Raw genomic sequence first — 26,016 nt, forward strand, 5'->3', positions numbered from 1 at the left:
CTTTGGGGTTCAGGAGGGGAGGGGAGCACGTGGTCTCATGGACAAAAGTCAGGTCCACATCAGTCATTTAAAATAAATTCTTTAATAGTCTCCATTTAATTGGTTTATTTGTTGTTAATAAATTGGCAACACACGGAGGGGCCGAGGGTATGCTCCCAGGCAGGCTCCTGCGCGGGGTGGGCTCAGGCAGGAGATGCTGCCCTGGAGCGGGGGGCCCGGGCACAGCCTCCCTGTGCTCCAAGGGATGGAAAGAGAAGGCCCCTCCCACTTCTGGGGGAACCCATGAACACAGCGGCCAATGAGCAAACAGAACCAGAGGAGCTAAAGGAAAACGAGGGAGGAAGGGAGGGACAGATGGGCAGGCTTGGGGGAAGGTAGCGTTCTCTGGTGTCCCCCACCCCTGCCCAAGGGCTCAGAAGCCTTTGCCTGGGTCCAAAGGCCAGGGCAAGCTTGGCTCACAGATTGGGGGAGGGTGCCCTTATCTCCCTCCCCACCCCAGGACTGACAGCCAAGAGACCGGGCAGGAGCTCAGACAGAGCTATTTTTAAAAGTCCCCTTACCTCTGGGTGGGCCGGGACCCCAGGGTTCTGAAGGAAGGGTGGGCACAGTGTCCCTGTCCTCGTCATGGAGATCTTGAGGGAACTGAGGCTCCCCAATGACCCGGGGCCCTCAGACCCAGGGGCCAAGGGCTTCTAGACGCTCCCTCCCACCAAGCCTGTACCTGAAGACCTGGGGCAGGCGGAGAGCAGCAGGGAGGCGCGGGGTGGGGGACAGGACGGGACAGGGCAGGGCGTGAGGCACACGTACCCACGCTCACCCGCGCTGGCCCAGGCCCAGCAGCCTCCCAAGGCCTGGCCCAAGATCACTCCTCGGTGAAGTCCCTGTCTATGTCCATGTAGGGCTCCTCGATGTAGCTGACAAGGGCAGAGGGTGACTGGCGGTCCGGGTTCAACAGGATGGACACTGTCTCTTTCCAGTATGAGAAGCTGATGCAGGAGCTCTGGGCAAAGAGAGAGGGGCTGGGCGGGCGCCTGGGGGACCCGGGTCGAGCCCAGCACCCCGTGGGGAGGGCCTTGGTAAGGGGACAAAGAGCTGCCTGCCACAGGGTCCAGGCGGGGACCAGGGACCCCAGATGCCCCTCCGAGGGGCCCTGGGTCTGCGTGCCCGCAGCCCGCCCGCCACCCCTCAGGGGTGGGGCACTCACGTTCTCCAGGCAGGTGCTGTCCTTGTCCTTGTGTAGGTAATGCTGCTGCCAGAAGCGCAGCAGGTTGTGGAAGTTGTTGAGCAGGAAGCCAGGGTACTTCTTGCTGTGCTCCATCCGCTGCAGCAGCCGCAGGTACAGGGGCAGCCGCTCTTTCCGTCGGGCCAGCATCAGGATCACCAGGCTGGTGTTCAGGCAGCTGACATTCTCCTGCAAGCACCAGGCCATCCAGGTCACGCACGTGCCGGCAGCCCCAGGGGCCCCGGTGGAGCGGGGGTGCCACTGGGCAGGGAGGACGGTGTCCCTGGCGGAGTCCAGGGGCCATGCACTGCACTGCCCCTGCAGAAAGCTGACAAGAGGACTGGGGAGAGGAACGATGCTGGCATCCTGGCCCAAGTGCCTTCCTGGTCCCTCACCCCACGCCCCCATCCCCACCCTGGGATGTTTCCGGTGGGAACGGTGTCATCAGTCTAGTTAGAGTCCACTCTTCCTCCAGAATCAGCTCAGGCATCGCTTCTTCCCAGGAGCTTCGATCCCTGGGGCGGCGGGGTGCACGCATCAGATGCAGGTGTCTCACTCTGCTTCACTCAGCACTAGACAGGCAGCTTCCTGAAGTGTCTCAGACTGTTTCGTTCACTGTGCATCCCCAGCCCAGGGTCTCGCCTCAGTAAACGTTAGATGAAGGAATGAAAGAACAACCTCTGAGTATTACCCCCACTTTAGAAAAGAGGGGTGTGAAGCTCGGAAAAGGGTCAGCTGCACAGTTATCTGTTGAAGGAGGTGGGAGTCAACATCAGGTCCAACCCCAAAGTCTGCACAGGAGGCTGGGCTCGGAGAGCACTGAACTGGGATTCAGAGCTCAGTGCCCATCCTGACTCTGCCCCAAATCATCTGTGACCTTGGAGCCTTGCTCCCTCCCCAGGCTCTTTCTGTAAAATGGGGCACTGATCCTTACTGGAGAAAAGTCCTCAGAATAGCTGGGAGGGTTTCCCAGGAACCAAGGGATGGGTCTCAGGAGATGTATTGGGTTGGCCCAAAAGTTTGTTCAGTTTTAAGTAAAAAGACACATTTTTCATTTTCACCAAGAACTTTATTGAATGTATTCATTAACCAAATGAACTTTTTGGCCAACCCAACACTTCTAGGGTGAAGGTGGCTCTGGGATGAGGGTACCTGCTTCCAATCTCCCTTTCCCTGTGGCAGGTCTGCACAGCCTCTCACCTGGGTCAGCGTCTGCACGTGGATGATATTGATGAGGCGGAAGAGGAAGGACATCTGTGTGGGCACCTGGGATATGTAGGCAAGCAGGCGGCACTCGGACAGGACCTCTGCGACTAGGGACAGAGAGGCAGAGGTGTGAGCAGCAGGTGTGGAAGCTGGTCTGCGGCTCAGGCCCAGGGGCCTGACACCCAGGCTTCTAGTCAAGCCCCCCCTGGGCTCTGACTCTGAAGCTGGGAGCCCCCACTGTCAAAACAACTACAGAAAGTGCTGGCTGCAGCAGGAACAAACCTCCAGCTGCTCTGCCACCCCGGCTAAAGCCTGCGTTCTCACTAGAGCCCCTGCCAGGAGTTTGCTTCCACCTTTGCCTTCGGTCACGTTCGGGGACCACCTCTCCCAGAGGCCCTCCCCAGTCTTCACCACGTGGGGGCCTCTCATCCCAGGCAAGTCCAGGCCAGGAGAGGAAGGGTGTGTGTTGTTTTTCGCATTTTGCTGGAAACAGTGGTTTTTTTTTTCCACCTGCCATTAAAATGTCACACATGCTCATCAGAGGAAGCATGGATGATAAAAGCAAAGCCAAGAAAATCACCCTGAGAGCCACCGCCTTGACCCCAACCACGTGGGTGTTTGGTGCAGCTACTTCCAGACATTTCTGTCTCCTTGCTAGAGGCTGGGCGTTTGACACCAATCGCAGCCACACTGGACCGATTCACCTTGGCATTACGGCTTTTTCTTACCTTTCATGTCCACCTGGTTTTCGAATCGGTCCAGTGACAGAGTGACGCAGCGCACCAGCATGTTGGAGTCCACCAGCGAGCTGTTGATCTGCTTCAGGAACACCTGGAACTGGAGCGGAGGCTGGGCTGACGGGGGTGGTGGGTTCTCGGCTGGAGACGGCCAAGGCCTAGGGCGTGCAGTCACTGCAGGGGGTATCCCCGTACCCTGGCCCAGCTGTTTCCAACAGGAAGACTGAAGCTTGGACAAACCTGTGCCCTGCCCTCACCACCTAATAAGCAGTCCCAGCAAAAGAGCTTGACTCGCATCTTCTGACACTATGTCCAGCGTTTTCTGCACTGAAGGGTCTACTGTCATTTTTACTTCAACTTGTCTGAGCTGGGTTTCTGCCACACACATCCTGTGAGCCTAACACACCGGGCCCAGTCCTGCCCTTCTGGGGCTCATCATGGCACCCGGCACACTGCATCAGACCCATTTCCAAGCCCACCTGCCCACAAGCGGCTGGGACTTTCATCCCTGTGTACCCAGGGTCTAGCACAGTGCCCGGCACACAGCAAGGGCTAATGAATGTTTGTTGACAACTACCCGCTGACTCCCCAGGACTCTCCAATTTAAAACCAGCGCCTGAAGACTGGGCTCCAACATAACTTCTGGATGATGTGGCACACCCCACGGAACCATGGGTTAGACTTACCTTTGCATCCGTGTTGATGTATTTATTAAATCTCTTGAATGCATCAACATTAAACTTCATCAGCTCCCCCAGGAGGTCAAAGTAACTCTGGAGCACATCCCGCGACTTGCACTCACTGTCCACAATGCAGTAGAGGATGTGCTGGGGGTGGGAGAGGACAGGGTGAAGGCAGGAAGGCAGCTGATCCCAGGGACCAACAGGCACATATGGCTGCTGCCCCCAGGCTGTGCTCATCTAAGCTGCCCACCGCCGGCCTCCCCCAGCCCTGGCACATAGCTCAGACCACGTGGCATTAGCTTTGAGCAAGCATCCAGGTTGATGGAACCTGCTCCCCTGTCTAGATTCTCATCTGAGGACGCTGGTGGCTCCCAGGGCAGGGCCGGGCCTGACACACCTCACCAGGAAGTCGGGTGTGGGGGGAGGTTGGGCTATGTAGCCATCACCTCTCTCGCTTGCCCAGGTCCGAGCTAAAGTGTCTGCAAGACGGCCAGGCTCTCCAGCTCGCAGGGAGGTGGCCGTCTCCAGAGGTAACACTGGCCACTGCCCGAGCACTGAAGCCATTCAAGTGAAGCACAGGGTTTAAGAACACGAGACACGTTTTGACCCCATGGTTTGTCTTTATGTTAATAAAAGAAGAAGTTCACACTAAAGTCAGTGAACTTTTTTCAAGAACATAAAGCAACTGATTAACTCCTTGAGAAGGTTTTCTATGACAGTTAAACTGTTTCCTTTTTCATTTTTATTTTCTTGAAGTTGTATATACCAATTTGGATCAGTTCTTTTCCTTATGGATTTTTATAACAATGCATGGGTCAGTTTCTTATTTGTATCCTTTTTTTTACCCAATTGTAGCTTTGGACATTTTGCCCTACCTCCCTTCGTAAATTTTGCTTTTTCTGGAGGCCATTTTTCAAGAAAGGGAAATGAACTTTTAGTCAGCAGCAAAATATCCTCAGGGTCAAAAGGCCTTGCTGAGCAACTTTACAGACTCCTGTAATCCTCCATGGCCACCCCCAGATCCCTCAGTCACCCGTTAGGCACCCATGGGGAACCCAGAGTTGACAGCTATGGGGAAGTACCAGGGCGATCTGCACTGGCATTTTACGATAAAGAGATCTGGTCTGCTCTGCCAGCTGTCTAGGTCTCAGGACAGGAAAGCAACACATGGGGCTGGGGAGAGGGACACCCGACACCCTGGCTCCTCCGGGCCATTACCTCCAGAAGGCCTCGCTTCAGCAGGAACATCTGGTCTGCATAGGAGGTGGTCCCTCGGAGGAAACTCTCCACAGCCCGGGCTTGCCAAAACCTGCGACCCAAATGTTGACCCCTGGCCCAGGTGGCTAAGGCTGCCCTCTTCTGGCCCATGTTCAATTCACCAAGGGGCTGGGAGATGTCTGCTGCCTTTTCATTTATCCAACAGACATTTACTGAACGTCTATCTACTAGGCATCGGGCCTCACACTAGGCATTGGGGACACATCAAGGGTCCCCATCCTCAGGGATCTGACGGCTCAGGGGGGAACAGTCCTCCATGTGGTTCGTCTGGAAGGAGCTGTGTCTTGGAGAAGGCAGCATCTAGGATCAAAGGGCTGGCCCTGTGAATCACGTGTAAAAACACACTCTAGCCTCTGCCCCTTCAGAGGAACAGGTGGACATGGAAGCGAGGGGCCGGGAATGCATGAGGGAACCCGACAGACGTGTGGACAGACCACCGAGCTCACTTCTGATGGGCTGTCCTAGAGAAGAGGTGGCTGATGTTGACTGAGTGGCCCCGGAGGGCAGAGCTGGGATCCATAAGGGGACGTCAGGACAAAGCAGGCTGAGCTGACAGGGGACCCTTGGGGATGGAGCCTACTGACAGCTCACACCCACCCTGATGGAATGCCTCCCTCACCTGCTACTGCTGTCTGCAGCCTTTAAGACTCAACTTAGATGAGTCTAAGGAACTGAGGTGCCCTCCCTGTCCGCACCCGCCCCACCAGCCTTTCCTTTGCTCCCACGGCTCCCGGGGCAGGTCCTGGCTCCGAGCCTTTCCACACTGCAACCCCCACACAGGTTTCTTTTCATGCTTGTTTCTCACAACCCAGGCAACTCCATGTGGGCAGGGGCTGTAGCTCCCATTTCTCCCCCACCTGTCCAGCACCAGCACAGAACAGGTGCTTGGTGAATGCTTGGTCAATTCTTGGTCAATTCTTGAAACACACTGGTGGCACGCAGCAGAAGCTAGTGAGTACGTGCTGAGTCAACACAAGGGAGACGGCAAACTCCCTCTCCCTGACAGTAACCAGATGTCCGGGGTAGAAGCTGGTGACTAAAGAAGGTCATTCTAACAGCTAAAGAAACACTTGGCTCCTGGGCCCTCAGGAGTGGCAGGTGCGTGTCCCAGATCTACCTGAAAGATGACTCAGCTGGCTCCTTCTTCATGACCTGCAGCAGACGAGTTAATAAGCCCCTCTTCCCATCACACACCAAACTCCTGAAATAAAATAGACAGGGACATATTGGGGGCAGATCTGAGAGGCTGATAGGGGCCAAATTCCACTTGGCCGAAGGACTGTGTCTTGGGGCCCTGGGGTTGGGTGTCTCTGCTGGGGTAGGTGGGTAAAAAAACATGGTGACATTTCCAAACCTACAGGATGTCCTCCTGCTCTACCTGGGTCCAGAGCACCCTAAGGACTCCTGCAGTCTCACAACTGAATAGCCAAGTGCATTCTCACTACATCTCAGGGCAGCTTTCCCTGCCCAAACTCACTGACAAGTGATCAGAGGCCAAAAACACAACCAGAGTCACACAGGGCTCAGAACTGCTGGAGAGAGGGCTGCTTACAACAAAAGTGGGTTTGAAATACCATGACAGAGTCTAGCAGATGGGGCAAAGTCCGTGCCAACAGGGTGAGGCAGGGAGTACCCTGGGCCCCAGGTTCAGCTCCAGCTGGCCTTGGACAAGTACCTGAGGCTCTGGGCCTCCGCTTCCTGGTCTAGGGAGCAAAGACAGTAAGTGAGGAAATGACTCAGGTTGCATTATCGGGGAGAGAGGGCCAAGCAGGCAGGGACTCTAGGTCCTTAAACTCCCCCTTCAAATAGAGCAGCTCTACTACTCACCCACTACAGGTGTTAGGGTGGGACTATATTCACTTTCATTTGAACAAAGATTTCTGCTACTTTAAAAGTAAAAACAAACAAACAAAAAAGGCTGGAGAATTACAACTCCTGTTGCTGGATACAGTCCTCCCTCCCTCCCCTGACCCCTGTGAGCCTGTGACTTCCCTGCTCCGCTCTAGAAAGTGAGGCAAGTATAACCCAGCTAATGGGACTTGGCAGAGGGCAGGAAAGGAGCATGTCAATGAAGCTGGGTGACAAGGGAGACAGCAGAGTATATATGACCTGTGGGAGGTGACCCGAGCCCCTGCTCCCCAGTCTGTAAAGTGGAGGTGACGACGGCACTTCCCTCCAAGGGCTGCTGCGGGGCTCCAATGAGATAATGCAGGTGACGGGAGGACAGTGCCTGGCACACAGGAGCCCTCAAGACACTGTAGCTACCCGTGAGTGAGAAAGGACAAGTACACACACCTGTGTGCACCCATCTGGGAGCCCTGGGACACGCAGGAAACCAGGGTGGGCTGTGGGCCACAGATGCACCCCAGCCGTGCTCACCTGTCAGTGTTGAGGACGGCTTCCACCTCGGGGATGTTGGCCTTGAGAGAGATGGCGCTGAGTTCATTCAGCTCTTGGTTGTTGAGCAGTAGATACTTGTTCCTGAAATAAATGTGTTGGAGGTGGTAAAGGACAGGAACTGTGGCTGCCGCATCAACACTGGGCTAGTGCCCTGCCCATTTGCTGTGGAGGGAATCCGAGAAGCCCCAGGGTACCCGACCCCAACGCCACTTACCCCGAGCCAGCATTCTGTGGCAGGGCACGCAGCCCACTGCTCTCAGGCTGTGGGAGTCTCCCTGGCCCCAACGCCCACCCTCTGCCTGCCACGTCCACTAATGAGGCCCCTTTCCTTAGCATCTCTAGGCCTTTCTTTTGCCACTGAACATTTCTATTTAATTTCTCAAAGGCACTTCCAACTCAGTGATGTCCAAATCAAACTCATCATTTTAGTCAAGACTGGCCCTGTTCCAACATTCCCACCAGGAGGCCTGAGTTGGCTGTGACACTCCCTCCCTCCTTTCCCTTTCACATCCAGGCCTCTCGTCACCCAAGTCATGTGGACAGAACCAGTTTCCTAAATGGTCTCCCCACAGGAGTCACTCCCACATACAGCACCCAGAATAATCTTCAGATAACTGCAATCTGAACATGTCACTCCCATGAAAAATGCTCCCACATTTTCGCACTGCTTTAGAATATATAAAATCCAAGCCTGAGAACATGACCCATCAGATTTAAGAATCTGATGAAAGCTAGGGGCTCAATTCTTCAGGAAAAAAAGGACACGTTCAGAACACATTGGTGCCGTTTTTCAGGGCTGACATACTTGCTGGAGCTTGAGGCCTTCAGACAGAGAATCTCTCAGAGAGGATGATCAACATGATCCAGACAAAAGCTGCAAAGTGAAGGCCCCTGAGGTCACGTGTGTCCCCAGGCACGTCCTGTCAGCTTATACAATATTTGAAACGAATATAAACCAGCACTTAAAAATCAGGACTTTTCACATAAATCTTAATTTCTGGCTTTCCTTGGGGGAAAAACTCAGAAGCTATGCAACACTGGGCCTTGTTTCCTGTACACCAACAGCTGCTAAGAGCTGAGCAGTGGCTGCCTGTGTGTTCCAGCTCACCAAGGTCTCACCAACACCAAGGTCAGCTGCCATTTACCCCTCCCCTGCACTTTCCTTATAGCAGAGAATCATTCTCCAATACATCCTCCACCAAACGTTGGACAGTAAAAATAAGAGGGCAGAGTGTGTTTCAAGGAAAACAGGGGAGAGTACATCTCCTTGTACAGGTGAAGAATATTCCATCTGCTCAACATGCCAATACTCAGCCCGCTTTGGCCATCTGAGGTTCCTGCTGGCCCCTGCAAATAGGCGAGCTCCTGGCTCAGAGGGACAGACGGCTGACAGCTGTATTGACCCCAAGGGTAATAAGGGGGCAGCAACTTCCGCACTCACTTCCAAGGTGGCTGTGGGGCAAGAGGAAACTCAGTGTAGGGCCTGGCATAAAGGATGGGCTGCACAAATGGCAGCCCTGATCATGGAAGTGCAGCCCCATGCGGTTGCCCTGAGGTGAGAACGGCGCCCAGGTCCTCCTGAGCCGAGGTGAGCGGTTAGACAAAGGGAGAAGAAAAGACAACGAAACAACTCCCCTCCCAGGGATGGCTCGTACTTACTCATGGTGGTCGCTGAAACTCTGGAGGAGCCTCAAAAACTGAATCTTCAAGGTGATGTCCTAAAATACATGTGCATCCTCGATGTTAAAACCACAGTCACAATGTTCCAAAAGAAAACAAAAGGCTCTGGTGACAGCCTGGATGTCACTCTGCTTCTCTGAGCCCCTGTCCTCGTGCACAGTGAGGACTTCTCTTTAGTCAGAAAACCCTTTGTCCACATCTGGCCAACAGGAGATTCAGCTAATGTAGACCCTTCCTGTTAAAAACACCCCAACATACTGGATAAAAAATAACTGAAATTGGGCTTCTCCGGTGGCACAGTGGTTGGGAATCCACCTGACAATGCAGGGGACATGGGTTCGAGCCCTGGTCCGGGATGATCTCACAAGCTGTGACACAATTGGGCCCACGCACCATAGCTACTAAGCCTGTGGTCTAGACCCTGTGAGCCGCAACTGCTGAAGCCCGTGCACCTAGAGCCTGTGCTCCACAACGGGGGAGGTCACCGCAGTGAGAGGCCCGCACACTGCAGGCCTCTGCTCACCGCAACTAGAGAAAGGCCCGTATGGTCAGCAATGAAGACCGAATGCAGCCAAAAATAAAATAAATTAATTTTTTTAAAAAAGTCTTTAAAAAAATAACTGAAATTATTTTAAATGTGAGGCTAAGTTCATAGGAAATTCCACTAGAATCAGAAATGAAAGGACCGAGTTCAGAGCAGCGAGCAGAAGAGCTGATGGTGGCAACTCCGGGTGGGTGGAGAAGTGGAAATGAGACTTATTCGGGCCAGGGCTTGGGTTTCAATGCTCTGCAGGGACCAGACAGAATCTTGGGCCCATGGAAAGCCTGCAGAATGTAAACATTTGGTGAAAAAAGGGTTAGAAAAACCCCACCTACCAGCCCAGGGAGCTGGCAAATAAGCCTGTCTCTGCCAGGGTGCTGCTGGTGGTGGAGGGGAGCCCCCAGGTCCCCAGGAGGACCCTGGGCTCATACTACCAGAGTGGGAGGGCAGACACTCAAAATGAAACCTTGCCCTGGGATGCTGTGCCCCCTGAAGTACCTGGCAGACAAAAGCCAAATGTTCTATAGGACTACTTCCAGGGCCCAGGCTACACAGGTACTCACAGGGAAAACAAGCTCCCCCTCCCCCGAAGGTGACCTTCTACAAACAGTACAGAACACAAGGCAACACTCCACCCCGAGGCGAGTCTGAAGACTCAGACACAAGTAGCTCCCCATGAGCAATCCAAAAAATACCATAAAAAAGTATGTTATGAATAATTAAAGAGGTAAAATTAAAGACAGAAAATGCAACAGAAGAACAAAATATTAACATAATGAATAAAAGACCACGTAGCTTTTGACAAAGATCCAGACAAAATGTCTAGAAATGCAGAATATATTCACTTGAAATTAACTTAAATGGATGTGTTGAAAGGTAAATCTGACAAAGCCAAGGAGAAAAACAGTAAACTGGAAGATTCGGCACTGAGGAAAGTCCCCAGAATGCAGCTTAGAGACCAGGGAGGACCCGTGTCGCTGGGCCTGGTGGCCGTGTGGCACTTTCCCCCTCATGCTGAGAGCCGATGATCTTTCTTTTGCAAGAAACAGAGGCTCAGAGATTCAGTGACTTGTTCAAGCTCTCCCAAAAAGCTGAGTGGCACAACAGGGCTCCTGACTCCCAGTTCAGTGCTCTCTAGGGCACCGTGAGAAAGACCGAGCAAAGGTGAGCCCTTGACCCTTAAAAAGGAGAAAACCTCCTAAAGCCCTTTTTGGAGGCAGACCACTGGCGTGGTTCTGGAAGGCAAACCTACTATCAGTGGGTGTAAATTACAATGGGATAGAGACCAGAATGAGGAAAAACTTGCTGTTCCGTAGCAGAGAGGGTAGTCCTGTCTGGAGGAAAGTGAGTGCCCTGCCCAGAGGTGAACAAAGGAAGGCTGGCTGGAGGGCCTCAAAAGAGATTTCTGGATAGGTGAAGGGTGGGGGTTAGATCCTTCCCCAAGGTGGCTTCCAATTATGGGGTTACACAGGCTATGACTTTCAGTTTCTGCTCTACTCTCAAAGAATGAAATTTCAAAGGGCCAACAGCAGTTCTTGAAACAACTACTTCTGGCAAGCAAAGCCCATCTGTCACCAGGGTCCCTGCTCACCGGGCTACAGTCACAGTTCTGGTTGTGACCGTGGAGGACAAGGGCAGATGCTGAATGCTTCCTCCAAATCAGTTTGTCAAACAAATTGTTCAGCCCAGGGATCAGCTTGAACTCCGCAATCATTCTGTGAACCTGGATGGGGCAGGAAGGCAAAAGCATTAAGACAAATGTGCTGTGAAGGCCTATCAAAGCCTGGGCAGGTAGGTACCATGAGGCTTCAGGACGAAGAAAGCATTGCTGAGGCTTAAAGAAAACAGCCACACTTACTCTACCCTCACCACCACTCCCGCTACGCACAAACATACTTTTAAACTCTCTAGAAGGAGACATTAATAACTGGTAAAATTAGATGCTTCATGGGAGAACCCTGAATGTTCAGGATCAGAGGGGAGAAAGGCTTCACTTATACTCATTCACACCTTTTAATACAGAACTATGTGAATTACTGACCTATTAAAATAATTTTTTACATAACATAAAACAAAACTATTACTACTTTTCAGGGCTGTTGTAAGGATAAAGTCAGAAAACATGTCTAGTCCAGAGCACAGCCCCAGTACTTACTAATTCCCATTTTACAGAGGAAAGGAAAGTTTAGCAGGACCGATGTGGCCAAGGCAGGGGTGGAAATGTCACCCTAACTCAGGTGTTCTGATCTGAAAGCCTGTCCCTTCCCCGTCCACCACAGGCTGGTGTTTATCTTGGGAGACCAGAACTTGACAGTGCTGTGACTCTGGGCAACATTCTTCTTTAAGCCTGAGTCCCTTGATGGAAAATGAGGGCTGATGAAGCTATTGAAAGGGCTGAATGAGGTAATGTGAGGGAAGCTCAGGGCCTGACTTACAGGAAGCGCTGGAAAAAATGACTGTTGTATTGATTATTTTCATTAGCACCAGAGGGATGGAACTTATGACATTTGGTGAGCATTTCCAGTCTAGTGATTTCAACTTAGCCAAGACTGGTCAGAGAACCTGGCCCAAGTGCACAATAATAAGGTCACTCCAAGGAGGAGCCTTCTGGGGGACCTGGCCGGGGAAACTGTTCCCCCTGCTGTCCTGGTCTAGGCGGGGTCTGTGAATCCATGTTCCCACAGTGCCTAGCACACAGTAGGAACTCAGTTAATGCTGACTGTGCAAATGAGGACACACCAGCATAACACTGGTTCTCAGGAAGGCAGGGTTCTGAGGCCAGCTGATGGTCCCTCCCAAGGAAGTGGCGGCTGTTATCACAGTTTAACTAAAGACCACAATGATTCATAGAAACTTGGTAACAGGAAGGCTCAGAGAGCAGGGAACTGCCATGGTGAGGGGACAGAAAGAAGAGTCAGGGCAGCAGAGTTTAAATCCTGGCTCTCACGATGCCTGAGATGACTGAGAGCAGGGCCCTTTTTGTATCTTTGTTTTCACAAGCATCAAGTGGGGTAGAGGTCACCACCTGCTGTATAACTTACCAAATAACCTCAAATTCAAATATGAATGACGATGAAAGTGCCTCAAAAAAGAAAAAGCACTCAACACAGGTAAGATATTGTGACTAATATCTTTTATAAGAAATATATTCCATATTAAAGGAAGGAGTCCCAGTGCTGTGGACATCAGGGCAGGATCTCATCCAGCGTCCTGGTTTTAAATGCCAACCACAGGGTGACGACGCCCAAAGTTATACCTCCAGGCCTCTCCTCTCCCCTAACTCCAGGTGCAGGTAAGCCAAGTGCCAATTCTAACAGACACCTAAACCTAGCTTGTTCAAACTGAACTCCTCCCCTTCCTCCCTTCAGACGTCTGCCCCTCCAGTCCTTACCCACCAGTCTTAACCATGTCAATAAATGGCAAACCATTCCTCCCACCTGCTTGGAAAGAGGTAAGGAAGTTACCTTTAACTCCTCTCTCCCCTTATGTCCACATCTAACCTATCAGCAAATCTTACCTGTTCTACCTTCAAAATAGATCCAGAACGCAAGCACCTCTCACCACTCCTGCCACAAACATGCTGGTCCTAGCTACTGTGAGCTCTTTCACACAGCAGCCAGAGGATGGCTTCCCATTTCACTCAGAGTATAAACACAAGAGCCCTTAAATGGCCTATGAAAGCCCAATGCGACCTGGCCCCCGCGTGACCCCTCAGCCCACCTCTCCTCGCTGCTGGTTCCTGTCCATCCCCCAGCTTCCCTACTGTTCCACCAACCCACCAGGCAGGCTCGCACCCACTTCCCATCTGGGCCTGCTCCCTCTACCTGGCAGGCTGTCTTGAGGGTTAGCAGTCCTGGCTTCCTCGCTTTCTTCAGGACGCTGCTGGGCCAGATGTCATCTTTCAGCCAGTCTTTTCCCTGCTGCCCTCTCTAAAATTGCTCCTCACTTGTAAACTTGTGATAACTGCACCCACCTCACAGAGAGCTGTGTGAGAGTACAGTCCCTAACTCAAAAAGGTGCTCAAGGACTGCTGAGCTCCCAGCTCCCGCTTCCCTTAGCCCACCCCTCCCCCCAGGCCTCGTTTCACCCCTAGGAGAATGCGCAGGGAGCATGAGTGGGCCACTTATGCATCTTGAGGAGTGCTGCATACTTCTAGAGCCCTCCCCCTCCTCCCTGGTCCTCCCTCCTGGAACTGCTTCAAGGTTCAAGGAACCTCAGCATGGCTGGACCCCCCGCAGTTGCCTAGTTTTCATAACTTGACACAGTTCCGACCCGCCACCCCAAGCCCCCATCAGCCTGGCAACTCCTCCAGTGCATCTACAGGGCAGACACCCACCCTTTACTCTGCACATTAACAAGGTCAGATAACATGGCTAAGCCGCCCACTCCTGCCCGGGGCACCAATGCTCTGTCTAGAAATGATGCCCACAGCAAGGTACAGTGGAAAGACTATGAGCCCCGGAATCAGACTGGTTTCCTGATGTGTAAAACAGGGACAAGGGAGCCAACCCCTCGCTTTGCTGGCCAGAGACAGAGGCATTGTGAGGGGCGGCCTAACAGGTGCCTGGGAAGTGTCTGCCCGCGGCTCCTCCTGCTCTGAGACGTGGCGGAAGGGCCCACCTGGTTTCGCTGGCGCCCCATCAGCAACACGCAGAGGACATAGAGCACTTCCAGTTTGTACATGATCTCATGCATGATCTTCATTGACTGAGGCAGCTGGGTCCTAGGTGAAGTGTGAGGCAGGCCATTTTCCTCCGAAGCCCCTGGAGGAGGGAGCACAATGGAGGCTGAGACAGCCACCAGGAGAGAGGGTTCAATCACTGCTTGTGAGGAAACATGTTTCTGCCCCTCAAACCTGCTCTGAACAGACTGAGGTATCAGAGCCATCAGACTGGGCCCTGAGTCCGTGACAGAGACTTTGAAAGCCACAAAACTCTCTCCAGGCCACCGGGTTCAGGGAAGCTTAGAAACTTAGGAACATGGACTCTGCAATTGTATCCCATCAGCTTTTAACACCCAGCAAAAATACTCTGACACAGCCAACCCAGTAATCTGATCCATGCCTTGCCCCCAAATCCTTTCTCCTGCCACCGCCGGACCCACCGCGCCCACCCCGAGAAAGTGCCCAGACACATGTCCAGCAGCAAACTGTGTCAAATTCTCTTCAGGTGACAAAGGACTCTTAGGTACCTGGTCCCTCTGCTTAGATGCCACAAGGGGGCACTGCTGAAGGACTAAAATGGATGCTTTTTGAAGATTTTTTTCCCTCCTGTTTTTCAAACAGCCATGGAAAGTTTCCTAAGGCAGACGAGGCATCACAATCGATACTAGTGATACAGATACTATCTGTACAGATGATACAGATAATATAGAGATATTATCTACTAGCAGGTTTTCATTTTACCCTATTTCATTATTAGCGACAACAGCAAAAGCTACGTAATATTCATGGACACAATATGTGTCAGGCATTGGGTTTCGGGCTTTAGGTAAACCATCTCATTTCCTCTACTACCCAGTTAACAAAAAAGTCTCAGTGGGTCACGCAGGCTGCAGTGGAGGGTACTCTCGGGAATGGGGCAGAGCAAAGGGATGAAGACTGAGGGCGGGCTGTGGAATGACAACTTGCTGGCTGTGTGACCCTGAGCAAGTCACCTCCTCGTCAGGCTTTCAAGTGCTCTGTAAACGGGAAGAAAAGTAGTGCTGCAGCGATCGGCTGGAGCTCCTGTGAGGAGTGAAGGAGGACACAAGAAGGCCCAGCCCCTGATTCTTGGGAAGCCTCACTCTTAGGTCCCTATTATTTTAAAAGGTCAGAGTCAGGAGACCTTAGGATTTACTTCCCCTTAGTTTTCCTCATCTTTAAGGTGAAAGGATGAATCAGTAACTACTAAGGTCCTTTTAAGTTCCTATTGGAACTGTTGCCCTAGAGGCCTTTTGAAAAGGCCAGAAAGTCTATGTGGTACAGAGCAGTGGTCATGAGATATATTCGGGTGAGGCACATGCAGTTATGATTTCTGTACGGGGATATCATGACCTAAAAACCTAACTTACTCCACCCTACAGACTTAGAACTATTTTTTCCAGCCATGTTACATCACTAATATAAAAGCTGAAAGATGACCAGCTGCTGAACGAAGCATGACAGAGAGGCAGTGCAGCACAGTGGTTAAGGACTCGGAGCCAGACTGCTGGGTGGCTTTGGGGAAGTCTGTTGATGTGTCTATGCTTCAGTATCCATCCTCATCTGTAAAACAGAAATAATGGCAACAGTACCTATCTCTTACCAACGTTGCAAAGATTAAATGATTTAATATGTTGAAAGTGCTTAAAAAATGCAGGGCACACGTACCCAACATACAAGTATGTGTTAAACAGAAGTAGAAAACGAACTCTGAGTTTTTGCTAATGCTTGCTTGCTATATGTTTTCTTCCTTTTAATCTGCAAGCTCTTAATGGCAATGAAAGTGACAGCCAGCAAAGACTAAGAAAAGTTTACTGGAAAAAATCTAATTGAGAAAATTCTATCTATTCACATATCTTTTCTTGCATGTTGGGAGGAAAACCATAATTACTCAATTTATGTGTTGGGACTCCTTGGCCCCGCTCCCAGAACACTTTAAGAGTCAACTGATTTGTAAAGAGAATCTGAAGAGCTATCACGCAGAATCGCGCCTCTGCTGCACACCTGCCATGTAGCCTCCAGCGCCTCAGCGTCCTCATCACCTAGCTTGGGGGTCTGGGGGGGACTGCGGGAGAGGACGTCTGTGGAAGGAGCAGGGGCGGCGGATGGCACATGAGCCCTCCTCAGTAATGAACGTCTGTGGAGAAAGAGAGATGCAGGCAGCCTGGACTCTGCCGAGTCACTGCCAACTTTTGGTGCCTGGTTTGCAAAGGCCTGACAAGAAACTCTCTGGGATAAATATTTTCACGAATCACAGTCCTGAAAGCAATGGCCAGAGCTTAGTAACAACGTGATTCCCAAGGATGAGGATAGAAAAACTAGTTTAAGAGGCCTGTGCTTCCCTCCAAATCTATTCAGCTCCACAATACTGATTAAAGTGGGTACCACCCTCCATATATCTGTACTGTACCCTGGGGCACACTCACTTTAAAAAAAAACCAAAATAGCTCTGAGCTATGATTCACATGCCATACAATTCACCCCTTTCAAACGTACAATTTATTGGCCTTTAATATATTCACAGAATTGTGCAGCCATCTCCACAATCAATATTAGAGCATTTGTATCACCCCTAAAAGAAATCCTGTTCACATTAGCAGTCAATCCCCATTTCCCGCCAAGCCCCTACAGCTCCAGGCATCCACTAGACTACTTTCTGTCTCTACGGAACTGCCTATTCAGGACATTTTATATAAATAGAATCATATAACTTGTGTTTTTTTGTTTCTAGCACAACGGTTTCAAGGTTCATTCAGGTTGCAGTACGTAACAGTATTTCATTTTTTTAAGTTACTGTATAATATTCTATTACATACAATATACCACATTGTTATCCATTCATCAGTTGATGGACATTTGAGTTGTTTCCATATTTTGGCTATAGTAAATCTTCTCTTATGAACATTCGTGTCTAAGTTTTTACGTAAACATATGTTTTCATTTCTCTTGGGTATATCCCTACAAGTGGAATTTCTAGGTCATACGGAAACTATGTTTAACCTTTTGAGTACCTGACAGACTGTTTTCCACAGTGGCTGCACCATTTTGCATGCCCACCAACAGGGAATGAGGGTTCTGATTTCTCCATCTCCTTGCCGACACCTGTTATCTGTCTCTTTTTCAAAATTAATTAATTTATTTATCTTTCGCTGCATTGGGTCTTTGTTGCTGCACGTGGGTTTTCTCTAGTTGCGGCGAGCAGGGCTACTCTTGGTTGCGGTGCGCGGACTTCTCATTGCGGTGGCCTCTCGTTGCGGGGCACAGGCTCTAGGCACGTGGGCTACAGTAGTTGCGGTGCGTGGGCTCAGTAGTTGTGGCTCGCGGGCTCTAGAGCGCAGGCTCAGTAGTTGTGGCGGACGGGCTTAGCTGTTCTGCGGCATGTGGGATCTTCCCAGGCCAGGGCTCGAACCCTTTTCCCCTACATTGGCAGGCGGATTCTTAACCACTGCGCCACCAGGGAAGCCCCATGTTATGTGTCTTTTTGATGATAATCATCCTAGTGGGTGTGGAGTGGTATCTGATTGTGGGTTGGATTTGCATTTCCCTGATGGCTAATGATGCTGAGCATGTTTTCATGTGCTTGCTGGCTTTCTTATATCTTCTTTGGAGAAAGTCTATTCAGATCTTTTGCCCATAATTTGAAATGGGTTGTCTTTTCATTGTGGAGCTGTAGGAGTTCTTTATACCTCCTAGATACAAGTACCTTATTAGATATATGGTTGGCAAAAATGTTCTCCACCCTCCAAAAATGTTCTCCCATTCTGGCTTTTCACTTTCTTGATGGTGTTTTTTGAAGCACAAAAGGTTTTAATTTTAATGAAGTCCAATTTACCTATTTTTCATTTGGCTGCCTGTGCTTTAGTGTCATCTAAGAAACCACCACCAAATCCAAAGTCATAAAGATTTATCCCTGTTTTCTTCTAAGCGTTTTATAGGATTAGCTCTTACATTTAGGTCTTTGATCCTTTTGAGTTCATTTTTATATATGTGAGGTAGGGGGGTCCACTTCATTCTTTTGCATGTGTACGGCTAATGGTCCCAGTACCATTTGTGGAAAAGACTATTGTTTCCCCAACTGAATGGTCTTGGCACTCTTGCTGAAAATCAACCGACCACATAAGTGAGCGTTTATTTTTGAACTCTCAATTCTATTTCATTGTATATGTCTCTCTTTATGCCAGTAGCACACTGTCTTGATTACTACAGCTTTGTACTAAGTTGAAAAATTAGGAAATGTAAGTCCTCCATGTTTGTTCTTCTTCTTCAAGATTGTCCTGGCTATTATGGGCCCCTTGCATTTCCAAATGAATTTTAGGACCAGCTAGTCCATTTCTGCAAAAAAGCCAGAGGGGATTGTGATAGGGACCATGTTGAATCTGTAGATAGATCTGCAGATCAAGGTGTGAAATATTGCTATTTTAACAATACTGACTCTTCTGATTCATGAACATAAGCTGTCTTTACATTCATTTAGGTTTTCTTTCTTTCAGTAACAGTGACGTTTTGCACTTTGAATTCAGAGTATAAGTTTTATATTTCTTTGCTAAATTTATCACTAAGTATTTTATTCTTTTTTGATGCTCCTTTAAATGAAATTGTTTTAAGTTCATTTTTGGTCTGTTCATTGCTACTGTATAGAAATACAAGTGATTTTTGTATACTGATCTTCCATCCTGAAACTGTGTTGAATGAACTTGTTTATTGGTTTAGCGGTGTTTCAGTGGATCCTTAGGTTTTTCTATATAAAAGATCACATCATCTGTGACTAGAGATAGTTTTACTTCTTCCTAATGTGGACGCCTTTTATTTCTTTTTCTTGCCTAACTACCTAGCCAGAACCTCCAGTACAATGTTGAATACAAGTGGTAAGAGCAGATATCTTTGTCTTGTTCTGATCTTAGTGAGGGAAAAGCTTTTCAGTCTTCAGCTGTCACGTATAATGTTGGTTGTGGGTTTTCTGTAGATGCTTTTTAACAGGTTGAGGAATTCCCTTCTATTCCGAGTTTGAATGTTTTTATCATGAAGATGGATTTTATCAAATGCTTTTTTTGCATCTATTGATAATCATGTAGTTTTTGTCCTTTGTTCTATTGATATGCTATATTAAATTGATTTTCATATACTGAGCCAACCTTGCATAAATCCCACTTAATTATGTATATACACTTGATCAGGTATATAATCCGTTTTTGCTGCTGTATTTTGTTTGCTAGTATTTTGTTGAGCCGTTTTGCATCTATACTTGTAAGACACATTAGTCTGTAATTTCCTTGTGATGTCTTTTTTTCTTTTGGTCTCGTTTTGGTATCAGGGTAATATGGCTTCATAGAATGAGTTAAGCAAAGTTCTTTCCTCTTCTATTTTATGGAAGTCTGTGATGTACTGGTGTTACTTCTTTAAATGGTTGGTAGAATTAACCAGTGAAGCCTTTTGGGCCAGGGTTTGTCTTTGGGGTAGTTTTTCATCACTAATGTAATCTCTTGTTATAGGTCTCCTCAGATCTTCTATTTCTTCTTGAGTCAGTTGCAGGAGTTTGTATCTTTCTTATAATTCTTCCATTTCATCTAGGTTATCTAATTTATTGGCATACAGTTGTTTATAGTATTCTCTCAGAGTCCTTTTTAAAAATATTTGTAAGGTTGGTTATAATATACCCTCTTTCATTCCTGATTTTAGTAATTTGAACTTGTCCCTTTTTTGCTTGGTCAGTGTAGCTAAAGGTTTGTCAATTTTGTTGACCTTTTCAAAGCACCAGCTTTTGGTTTTGTGGATTTTCTCTATTGTTTTTCTATTCTCTATTTCATTAATTTCCAGTCCAATCCTATTATTTCTTCTGTTTGCTTTGGGAATATAGTTTGCTCTTCTTTTTTCAATGATTTAAGGCGGTAAGTTAGGTTATTTTTTGAGCTCTTTTTAAACGTAGGCATTTACAGCTATAAATTTATAAGCATCCTTTAGCTGCATTCCATAAGTTTGGTATGTTGTGCTTTCATTTTCATTCATCTCAAAATATCTTCTAGTTTCCTTTGTGGTTTTATCTTTGAACCATCAGTTATTTACAAGTGTACTGCTTAATTTCCATACATTTGTGAATTTCCCAAATTTCTTTCTGCTATTAATTTCTAATATCTCGCCCTTGCGATTGGAGTACTTACTTTGTACAATTTTAATCCTTTTAACTTTCCTGAGTTGATCTTTTTTTTTTTAAGGCCTAGCATATGGTCCATCCTGGAGAACATTCCATGTGTACTTGAGAAGAATATGTTCTCTACAGTTGTTGGGTGCAGTGTTCTATATATATATCAGTTTCGTCTAGCTGGCTTACAGTGTGGCTCAAGTCTTCTATTTCCTTGCTGATCCTCTATATAGTTGTCCACTATTGAAAATGGGTTATTAAAGTCTCCAACTATTATGTTGAACTGCCTATTTCTCTCTTTGAATCTGTTGGGTTTGCTTCATTTACTTATTTTTGGCTCTGTTGTTAGATACACACGCTGTTATATCTTGATAGATTCACCCTTTTATATTATTATAAAATCTATTTTTTAAATCTCTGATAACATTTTTGTTTTAAAGTCACTCTTAGTACAGCCACTACAGTTTTCTTATGGTTGTCCTTTGCATGATACATCTTCTTCTGTCATTTACTTTCAACCTATTTCTACCTTTGAATAGAAAATGTGTATCCTGTAGGCTGTAAATAATTGGATCTTTTTAAAAAAATCCAACATGACAATCTGTTTTTTGCGGTACGCAGGCCTCTCACTGTTGTGGCCTCTCCCGTTGCGGAGCACAGGCTCCGGATGCGCAGGCTCAGTGGCCATGGGTCACGGGCCCAGCCGCTCTGCGGCATGTGGGATCTCCCCAGACCGGGGCACGAACCCATGTCCCCTGCATCGGCAGGCGGACTCTTAACCACTGCGCCACCAGGGAAGCCCGACAATCTGTTTTTTGAATGAATTATTTAATCCATTCACATTTAATGTTATTACTGACAAAGTTGGATTTACTTCTGCCTTTTACTTTTTGTCTTCTATATAGCTCACTTTTTAAAATTCCTCTAGGTTTTTTTTTTTTTTTTTTTGCGGTACGCAGGCCTCTCCCTGTTGTGGCCTCTCCCGTTGCGGAGCACAGGCTCCGGATGCACAGGCTCAGCGGCCATGGCTCACGGGCCCAGCCACTCTGCGGCATGTGGGATCTTCCCGGACCGGGACACAAACCTGCGTCCCCTGCATCGGCAGGTGGACTCTCAACCACTGCGCCACCAGGGAAGCCCCCTTTCGTTTTCCTTTAACACTTTCTTTTGCATTAAGTAAATATTTTCTAGTATAACACTGTAATTCCTTTAATGACTTTCTCACTATATTTCTAAAGTTACTTTCTTAGCAGTTGCTACAAGGCTTGCCTGCCATATACATCTTAACTTGACAGACTTTTTCAGATATAAATTAACGTAATTCCAGGGCTCCCAGAGCTCCCTCTTCCCCCTTTTTGTGCTATTATTATGCATACTACATCTACATATGCTAAAAGCCAAACAATACAATATACTGTACAACACACTGTATACATTGTTACACAATACACTGTTATAATTATTACTTTATAAAATTTTATGTCCATTAAAGCAGCTGAGAAAAGAAAGGAGAGCAAGTAAATATTTACAGAGTCTGCTATAGTGACCCTCTTATTTACCATTTTGATTTTCTTCACTGATTCCTGTCAATTCGAGTTACCACCTTGTCCAATTTCCTTACTCCAATACAACTTTGGGTCCACCCACTTTCTTTGACCTGTTATTGTCAAATATATTACATTTCTATATGTTATAGGTTCAACAATGTAACTATAAACACATAGTTTTATACAACTGCTTTTGAAATTAGTTAAGGAGAAGAAAGATGCACATATATTGTCTTTTATTATTATACAATTACCTTCACCGATCCTCCGTTTTTTTGCTGTGTGAATTTGAATTATTGGCTGAGGTAACTTGCTTTCAGCCAGTATTTCTCCTAAGACAGGTCTGCTAGTAGTGAATTCCCTAAGTTATGGTTTATCTAGAAAGCTGTTTATTTCACCTTCATTTTTGAAAGAAGGTTTTATTGGATGCAATTCTTGGCTGAGTTTTTTCCCAGCACTTTGAATATGTCATCCCACTCCCTTCTGGCCTCTATCATTTCTGATGAGAAGTAAGCTGATAATCTTACTGGGATACTCTTGAACATGATGAGTCATTTTTCCCTTGCTACTTTCCAGATTTTCTCTGTCAGCATTTTCATTATGATGTGAATGGGTGTAAATCTTTTGAGTTTATTCTACTTGCAGTTCTTTGAACTTCTCAGATGTGTACATTAATCATATTTGGGAAGTTTTCAGCTATTATTTCTATTTTTTTCTGTTCCTTTCTCCTCTCAGTGAACTTTTCATTCCAGTTATTGTATTTTTCATCTCTGGAACTTCCATTTGGCTTTTTATATCTCTTATCTCATTATTAATATTCTCTATTTGATGACACATTGTCATCACTGCTTCTTTGAGGATAGTTTCCTTTAGTTCTTTGACCATATTTATAATGGCTGCTTTGAGGTCTTTGTTAATTCTGGTATGTGGGCTCTCTCACAGGCAATTTCTGTTGCCTGCTTTCTCCTACGTTTTGGTCATACTTTCCTGTTTCTTTGCATGTCTCGATTTTTGTTAAAAACTGGACATTTTAAGTAAATACTGTAGCAACTCTTGATACTCTTCCCTCTTTCTTCTTTCAGGGCTTGTGGTTGTTTTCTTGTTTATTTGTTTTAATGCCCTGGCTAGCCTATTTCAGTAAAGTCTATTTCTCTGAGGACTGATGAGGCCATTTGGCAGACAGCGCAGCCTTGGGCATGTGTCCCTGGATGACAGTGTTTTAGCAGGGCTCTCTTTGTCTGGCTCTTTCCTTGATATCTCTGTTAAACTTTCTGCCTCATCTAGTATGAAACTCAGTTGTCAGGCTCCACTAACTGCTGGCTGAATGCTCTACTGTTTCTGACAATGCCTTGAGGCATAAATTGCTCCAAAGTCTGATTCAATTAAATTCAGGCAGGGGTAGTTTTTGAGACTGAGGTTTGTTTTGACCTCAGCTTTAAGTTCTTCTTAGCCACCTCTTTCCTTGGTTCTCTCTGGTGAACTAGCTGGCATACGGTTTGGCTTTTTGTTCTCAATTAAAAAGAGCTCCTTTTATTTTCTTACCACCAAAATCTACACTGTTTCTGAGAATGACCTTGAGCTCAAACTTCCCAACATTCTGTTCTTACCTATTACCTCTCCCCCTGGCAAAATCTCAGTGCTATTACTCTGAGCAGGATAGGTAGCCTCTATAGCCTCCTCAGCTTGCCTCTCCCTACATAGTAGAACCTCTGTCCTACAAGAGAGCTGGGGCAAGGGCAGTAAGGGCCATAGAATTCTTGGCCTACTGGGCCTGGGTAGAGCTTCTGTCCTATGAGTACAGTATTGAGGTGCGTGGAGGGAAGGAGCCCCTGGCATTATGCTAAATCAAATAAGTCAGAGAAAGACAAATACTGTATGATATCATTTAATGTAGAATCTAAAAAAGCTCAGAGAAACAGCTAGTGGTGGTTACTAGTGGTGGGGTGGGGTGGGGAGAAATGGGAAGTTACTGGTCAAAGAACACAAACTTCCAGTTATAAGATTAACAAATTCTGGGTATCCAGTGTATAGGATGGTTATTATAGCCAATAATACTATATCATATAATTGAATGTTGCTAAGAGAACAGATCTTAAATATTCTCACCAGAAAAAAAGAAATGGTAATTACGTGATGGGATAGAGGTGTTAGCTACTGCTACAGTGGTAATCATTCTACAATATATAAATGTATAAAATCAACACATTGTACAATTCAAACTTACGCAATATTATGTGTTGATTATATCTCAAGAAAGTTGAGAAAAGGGATGGAGGGAGGGATGGAGGGAGGGAGGGAGGGAGGGGAGGGGAGGGGAGGGAGAAAGAAAGGAGCCCCTGCCCTCTTGGCTATATTCATCAAGAATTTAGCCTCCTCCACTCGGAGCTGGAAGGGATGAGAAAAACTGGTAGCCTGCCTCTTCCAGTGAGATTCTGTATTCCTTGTTTGGAAGCTGAGGGAGCCCTGTCTTTTAGGCCACACCTGTCCAGAGTGGAACCTGCATCAAGCAGAAACTCTAGTGTCATAGGCTCTCAATGTTCTCACTAAATTTTAGTCGATTTTCTAGAAGAAATGCTTCCCCACTTGCTGTACACTCTGAGAACAACTTCCACAGACTTTATGTGGATGTTTGTTGTTGCTGCTGTTGTATACAGGGTTTGTTTAGTTGCACTGACCAAGCAGGTCCACGGAGCTCCACACACTGCCATCCCAGGAACGAAACTCCTCCCTTCACTTTTATCTGCATGATTCCAGTGGGAATTCCTGGGTTTGTACAATTTGACCCCAGAGTCAAATGCTTTGGGTTGAGCACCTCACCCAAAACAGGCCACAGTAGTTCACCAAGGAGCTGGAGCTGAGACTAGGAGTACACACATTTACTAGGCAGTCTACTTGTCAGAACGGAGGAAAGATAAGACTAAAGAAACATGTAGAAAGAAGTGGAAACAGAGAAAGAACCCTCTGGGTTCCTAGAAATGCTCCAGTAATGTTTCCAGTTGATTTCTTGGGTTCTGCAACAAAGCCCCTGTCCCTGAAATCAGGTCTGCTTTAAGGGAGCTCAAAGAGGTTCTGTCACTGGCTATCAAAAGTCTTAAACATCATGATCCAGGACCGCCCTGAGGGAAATTCTACTTTGAGCAAATTTCAACTTATTCTGCTTGGAAAAGAGTTCAAGAATGGCTCTAGGAACCCAAAGGAATGCTCCCCACCTCTCAGGAGACCCATCCCGAGTACCTTGATTGTGCTCAGATTCCTCATTAGCCACTCGCATCAGGGCATCTAGCACCAAAGCATTGTCTAGCCAGGTGTACCACTCCTCCAACTCCTGAAGGAAGCTGGCTGTGCCCGTTGACTCTGACACCTTTCGAGTTGCCAGCTTGCAAAGCCGCTCGACAAAGCCAGGGATGCTGAGAAGGGCCGCTGTCGAGGAAAGAACAAAAGAGGAAATGTCAAAACAGAGACCAGCTCTAAAGCACTCAACAAACAACCAGCTTCTCACCTTAATCTGACAGCAGTTAGTCAGAGCTTCCCTTTAAAATGAAATGCCAACCCAAGGTAAAACAGTAATAAAGTTATAAAAACAAATTCAATTTTAGCAGGTGCAGGGAAACAGACTCATATCTACTGGTGGGAGTATAAACTAGAATAACCTTTACGCCGTAAATCTGTGTGTCTCTGAGCTAGGAGGTCCATTTCTGGGGAATTACCATAAAGAAATAACTAATTATATATACATAGATATCTGTATAGAGAGGTTCATTGGTGTGGTTTCTGTAACAGCAAAAAGGTAGAGATAACTATATGTTCATTAATAGCATACTGATTAAATGATACATCCATGCAGTGGAATACAACACACAGACACTAAGAACAATGACACACACATCTTTATACAGCAACTCCAG

General features: G+C 47.4%; 1 protein-coding gene across 5 annotated transcripts in view; it reads right to left on the minus strand.

Annotated features, from left to right (window-relative positions):
* Positions 1–66: 66 nt before the first annotated feature.
* Positions 67–26,016, minus strand: part of TRPC4AP (transient receptor potential cation channel subfamily C member 4 associated protein) — a 102,500-nt gene continuing 76,550 nt past the window's right edge. The window contains exons 8-19 of one of the 5 annotated variants that reach the window (XM_073792914.1): positions 25,346–25,531; positions 14,368–14,534; positions 11,339–11,470; positions 9,186–9,244; positions 7,506–7,607; positions 6,244–6,327; positions 5,067–5,157; positions 3,852–4,031; positions 3,157–3,323; positions 2,423–2,535; positions 1,205–1,411; positions 67–1,000 (exon numbers count right to left, since the gene is read on the minus strand). In XM_073792914.1, the coding sequence (XP_073649015.1) occupies positions 693–1,000; positions 1,205–1,411; positions 2,423–2,535; positions 3,157–3,323; positions 3,852–4,031; positions 5,067–5,157; positions 6,244–6,327; positions 7,506–7,607; positions 9,186–9,244; positions 11,339–11,470; positions 14,368–14,534; positions 25,346–25,531 (1,796 nt within the window). In that variant the 3' untranslated portion in view covers positions 67–692. Of the gene's footprint in view, positions 1,001–1,204; positions 1,412–1,638; positions 1,970–2,422; positions 2,536–3,156; positions 3,324–3,851; positions 4,032–5,066; positions 5,158–6,243; positions 6,328–7,505; positions 7,608–9,185; positions 9,245–11,338; positions 11,471–14,367; positions 14,535–25,345; positions 25,532–26,016 lie in introns of those variants that run through there. The other 4 variants (XM_033839821.2, XM_033839820.2, XM_073792915.1 and 1 more) reach the window with 4 other exon arrangements.

The sequence above is a fragment of the Tursiops truncatus genome, chromosome 15, assembly GCF_011762595.2.
Source record: "Tursiops truncatus isolate mTurTru1 chromosome 15, mTurTru1.mat.Y, whole genome shotgun sequence".
Classification (NCBI taxonomy): Eukaryota; Metazoa; Chordata; class Mammalia; order Artiodactyla; family Delphinidae; genus Tursiops; species Tursiops truncatus.